General features: G+C 37.3%; 1 protein-coding gene across 1 annotated transcript; it reads right to left on the reverse strand.

Annotated features, from left to right (window-relative positions):
* Positions 1–2,998: 2,998 nt before the first annotated feature.
* On the reverse strand, positions 2,999–5,231 carry LOC134838907 (cleavage stimulation factor subunit 2-like). The gene is made up of 2 exons (XM_063854222.1): positions 4,900–5,231; positions 2,999–4,114 (listed from the first exon to the last, which is right to left on the reverse strand). The coding sequence occupies exons 1-2, from the start codon at positions 5,110–5,112 to the stop codon at positions 3,095–3,097; spliced, it is 1,233 nt and encodes a 410-aa protein (XP_063710292.1). The 5' UTR covers positions 5,113–5,231; the 3' UTR covers positions 2,999–3,094.
* Positions 5,232–5,604: the final 373 nt, after the last annotated feature.

Here is a 5,604-nt window from a genome sequence, read left to right on the forward strand (position 1 = left end):
AGTTTAATCATGGCACAGCAGTGATGGCTCAGCGTTATTAGCAAATCAGCTGGCTCGTTTATTCTTTTATACTGGACTTTTTCATTTAGCAAAACGGCCCAATACATTGCATTTCACTTGTTTCGTCGTATTGTGCATTGCACAAGCATCTACTGTAGCGTCTGCTGTATCTGCTATATTGGTTATTTTTATTAAAAGAAATGAAAGTAGTCAAGACTCTTAAATAGGTCTAGGTAATTTTTTGTTATTTTTTTAGGCAAAAGTCCTAAAATGCTCTAATGACTACTGATGTGCATTCATACATATAAATGCATTTATGAATGCACTTCGGTATGCATGCACTTTTTGAGTTCAATTGAAATTCATCTGCTTAAAGTTATTTAAATAGCACTCTCCAAATACGAACGTGGAAATGGCGCAAAAAAAAACGTGAACAATTTATAATTTCGAAAGGAGTTGAACTTTTAGATTTTCAGTGGAATAAAAAATGTACCTATTGATCCAGTTTCCTGAAGTTTGAGTAAAATTATCAAAACAAGCACCAATCATAAATTGTTCTAGAAATTCAAAGAGCTGAAATCGAAAGTTGAGATTTGTCCAACAAAGCAAGTGTTTTTATTTCTGTTTACTCGCTTTCCGTACTCTTTTCCAACTGTCAGTTGGCTATGTTTTTAACTCTTTTCCTTTGTTCATTCCTACTTTTCAGAGAAACTTTTCGCCAATGTATCGGCTGTGTTTTTAACAGCGTGCAGCTTCGCCTGTCTTAGAGCTATTCATTCAGAAGCTAGCCACTGAAAAGATAGGCCCTTAAATTAATTCTGAAAATTTTTCCTGAAGGTTGTATTCGAAACTTTTATTGTTCCGATTTTCGTAAGGAAAGTAACGGAAAAATTGTGCTCGTGGTGATTTTTTCAGACAAATTTGAATTTTTTGACTAGCCATTTTTGACGGAATTTTGTTATATCATTCAAAAGATATTGTTGTCTTGAGCTTAAATTTTCAAACATATTTCACCTAGGATCATTTTTCGTCAAGTTATGGTGGTTTAAAGATTGCCATTTTGGCCATTAACGCGTAAGAGGAGATTTAATCCGTCTTAGAAATCGCTCAAGCGAAATCTATCACTTTGTAGAAATCTATCACTTAGTATTTTATATGGCGTTTGGGAGGATAATTTTTACAAAAAAAAAACTCATTGTATTTTTGTATTTAATTTTTGCTTTGTTTTTACTGCTCCGTAGACCTTAATAAGCAGTCGGAACATTCTGGGCTTGCTAACCAATGCTTTCCTTAATAACCAATGCTTTCCGTCAATCCAGTCCAATTTTGTTTAAATCTTTGTGAAATTCACGCATGTATATAGCAACAAAATTAAATAATTTTGAAAATTTGTTTCAATAATAATTGAAGAAAAATATGTTTTTTATGTTTATAAAACAAAAATGCTTTGGTAAGGAGCTGTTCATTCAATACAATTTTTGATTGCAATAAAAAGCCTCTAAATATTTCTAATTATCTAACGACAAAAAACGAACAGAAAACCTGCAATTGTTTGTTTGTCCATCATTTTTTGAATTTTGAAATCAACAGTAAGAAAATAGCTAGCCACCGGCTCGTAACCGGTCGAAGTTTGGCTAGCGCTTTTGTGTGGGAGAAAATCCGGTAATTTTGCGATTTTGTACCAGCGCAACATGAAATGATTGACAAAGCTAAATTATGTGGAGACATTTCATTTATGTACCCCCAAAAATATCATTTATAAATTAAATATACGAGAATTTGTGAGTGTTGATAAAATTGTAAAATAGGTTTTTCGTGGATCCAGTTTTGAGAAATCAGTAGGCCTGAAAAGCAAAACGTACGCTTCCTTGAAACTAAATAAAATTGTTTTCGTGGCTAGCAAAAATCATGTAACACAACGTGTCAAACTATAAGCCTTACCAATAAAGAGTTCTTTTTAAAATTTGTTTGTTAAAATTGACAAAACTTGCAAATAGTCTATCAAAAAGCCCAAACTTCATTTTTCAAGTTACCGCAATGATAACGATCACACTCATCGATAGCCAACAGACAGCATTTATCGATAGCCAATTTCCACCTCCAAGATTACGAGACGTCGGATTGGTAACAAATCCGCAAAAGACCGATCAATTATCTTGAATCCTTATAAATCCTTGTAAAATTCTTTATATAACGGAGTTTTTTCGGTCTGAAATTTCTTTTGCTTTTGACTATATCAAAAAATTATATCAGATTTTTTTGCTGTCTTAAATTTCTTTTGCTTTTGACTAAATAAAAAAAACTCCTCATTAGTTATCCTGACAACGAACAAAACTGAAAAACCAACTGCATTTTTTTAATATGTCCCAAATTTAAATGAAAACACGAAAACGAATGTCAAGAATTTAAGCTCTATTAGTGTTGTTCATCAATTTGGTGATGAATATCAACTCGGTGATGAAAAATTGCCGAAATCGGTTAATAGTTTTACATTGAACAAATCAAAACAAAAATGGATCAATTGTAGGGGCTAACTGTTCTTCGATTTACGATAATCAAATAACCCAAACTTTTGTTAACATTAATGCTCCTGACTTTTAGTTACCTTCAACCTCGACTAAATCCAAAGCAACAAAAATTGGGCTCAGGTTTCAAGTGCTATTTTTTTAGGGAAAAAGATGTCTCCGGGTCTTCCTAAGAAACTTCTCGCGCAGTGGATATATTTCTATGATCGTTCACATTACTACAAAAACTTGCTTAAGCTTTCGAATGCCAACACAAACGACTCTTGATCGACCTCGCATTGCCTGAAGATTCATCAATTCATCGACCTCGCATTGCTTGAAGATCAAAATTTCTGACTTATCAATAACCATACTTAGTGTTTTACCTAACTATGTTTATCCTAGATTTGAGATGGCCTGTTTGAAATTTAGGTTTTAGGGTTTTTCTCAAGAAACCTTAATAACCCTATCTTAAAACGCTGCCTAATGCGTTAAGAAAACTTTTAATTTACAATCAATGGAGCATACAACATCAAAACAAAGATATTCAACAGTTTACAAAGTAAAATCGAACAAGTTAAAGTAAGTTTCTATCGTTTCTGTTGTGACTTCATTATCTGTTCACGTAAAGCAATGATACTCTGCCTCTGTTCGGGTGGCAATTGGTTAATCTGTGCATCTGTCAGCTTCATAACCTGGCTGATTACCTTTGCCTTCTCCGCATCTGTGTTTCCTCCAGCAGCCACAGAGCCATCTGCTCCAGCCGAGGTTCCAGGTACGCCTCCCGGAACTCCCATTCCCATAGGAGCGCCAGACGATGGAACCGGTTGAGGTCCAGCTACTCCTCCAACTCGAGCTCTCGGATCCAAAGGTTGGACCGGAGGCTGCATCGGTTGTGGGGGAGGCATCTGACCGGGCATCTGCATAGGCATAACTGGTCCACCCGCCGAACCAGGACCGCCCAACATCCCTGGGTTCGGACCCTGGAAATCCATCGGCATTGGTCTTCCTCTAGGATCCTGGGGCGTATTCTGTCGCCAGGGTTCTGGACCTGATGGAGGCATGTTCGGGTTGTTAGCAACCGGGTGCATTTGCTGCATTAAATTCGCCTGGAAACCACCGGGACCTTGAGGACCTATATTCTGCATTGGTCGAATTGCATCTACTTTGGTAGACACCCTGTGAAGAAGCTCAACTGCCGCTTTTGGATCAACTATTTTCATCACAACTTGGGCCTGCAGTAAAGCATATGCTAATTGAGGATTCTGCAACAACATGGTTCTCGCTTCTACAGGGTTGTTTTTGATACACGCTTTCATCTGACGCATTAGTTCAAACATCTGTTCCGGAGGCAAACTAGCGACTGCCTTGGATATTTCCTCCGGCGCTTCTGCTGGTTCAACTGCATCTCCGTAAGGACTCTCTTCTTGTTTTCCAGTTACCGCCTGAGCTAGGAGACGCAACTCCTCTTTGCTCTTTTCGCTGCTAGCGTGATCGACTCTCAAAATACGACCACTTAGATCGTAGTTGTTCAGATTGCGCATCGCCGACTGAGCTGTTTCCTGGTCTGGGTACTCAGCAAAACCGTATCCTTTTGCCTTGCCACTTTCCTAAAAAAAATCAAATTCAATTTTAAGTTCAACATGCTTTTGATAATTGCTTCTTGGCTGTCTTTTGATGAACTTGTAAAATGAAGTGATAGTACGAACAAAAGGTTCAAATAGAAGAAATAGCATTATGAACAAATATAACCAACGACGAAGTTATCGGTCAACTTCAAAGAAAGGTAGAATCGACCTCCTGATACTCTGCTCAGCAATGTGACACGTATTTCAAAATTGATCCGAAAAGACTATGCTAATGTTTTGGTAGGATCGGGTTCCTCAGATTTACCATCTAATCAGGGTAAATTTCGGAACGACATTCAAACACTTCGGAGTTTTAGAATTCTCAATAAACTACAGTGCTTTTACTGTTTCCCCACAACAAGATGAAAACACCATTTTAATGGTGTAACCATTGATTTTACGAGGCTGTTCATGAAGATAAAAAATGTTTGAATTTAAGAAATTAAACCACATGCCAATTTTCGTGACAATCGGAAAACGTCAACAAAAATTGAAACTTTAAAAATTGACGTTGGATGTGGTCAGGTGCGGATCTAGGATTTTCTCAAGGGGGATCGCATTTTTAAAAATTTTCGAAAATTCTGTCGACCTTTTTTAGGTGTGGTGTAACGGTAGAAGAGCCAACCGCTGACTTGGAATCAAGCATCTATAACAACTTTTATTCATCACAAAGAATCGCGAAATATTTTAAACACGTAATTATTCATTGGTTCTCCATAGCCTGAAAAAAATTTAAGAATAGGCTGGTAGTGTGAGCAAGGCTTTACCTTGTCGTACACAATTCTGAAGCTAAGCACAGGTCCCACTTGACTAAATATCTCCTTCAGCTGATCCTCTGTGACGTCATTGGGGATGTTGCCCACAAAAACAGAGCGGAGGGATTTCTCAGTGGCAGGGTCCAGCAGTTTGCCCTGGGTGGCCACTTGGATTGCCTGGATCTGCTCTGTTGTCAACACTCCTCGCGGGTCAGAAAAGGCCATTGCACTTACAAAAAGGAACAAAGACTGCTTCACTAAGCAACCAAATGGTTTTTGTCCACAAAGAATCAGAGTTCTGAAATTATCGAGCGAGTTTTCGGCAAAATTCAGTTGCGACAAATTTATCTGAAATGAAAACTACTAAGCATCTAATTAAATGTCAACAATTCAGCCAAGTCTTCTAAACATTTCAAAATTACAGTCAAAAACATCAGTACTTTTTCCACTAGCGTAAAATATTTCCTATGAAATTGTCCATCACAGGCAGCATCCTAGTGTTTATACCATGAAATTTTCATAGAAGCCGACTTGAGATGCAAAAAAGCTGACAATAGCTACCTTCTGTATCATATTTCCTGAGTCCTGTCAGGTCCAAAAATTCAATCAACTTTACCCAAAAGGAATACCACTAAGGAACTGAATCAATCTGCCTCAAAAATAATAGCAAATACCTTTCGCAGGATGTAAATTCACTCTGGAGGAAACCTATATCGA

Source organism: Symsagittifera roscoffensis, chromosome 2 (genome assembly GCF_963678635.1).
Source record: "Symsagittifera roscoffensis chromosome 2, txSymRosc1.1, whole genome shotgun sequence".
NCBI lineage: Eukaryota > Metazoa > Xenacoelomorpha > Acoela > Convolutidae > Symsagittifera > Symsagittifera roscoffensis.

What these genes read in the sequence shown, in the direction of transcription:
- LOC134838907 (XM_063854222.1), bottom strand. Translation starts at nt 5,112, where the DNA reads ATGGCCTTTTCTGACCCGCGAGGAGTGTTGACAACAGAGCAGATCCAG. An exon ending in TCAGAATTGTGTACGACAAG is followed by an intron (nt 4,115 to 4,899) that starts GTAAAGCCTTGC and finishes GATTTTTTTTAG; the next exon opens with GAAAGTGGCAAGGCAAAAGG.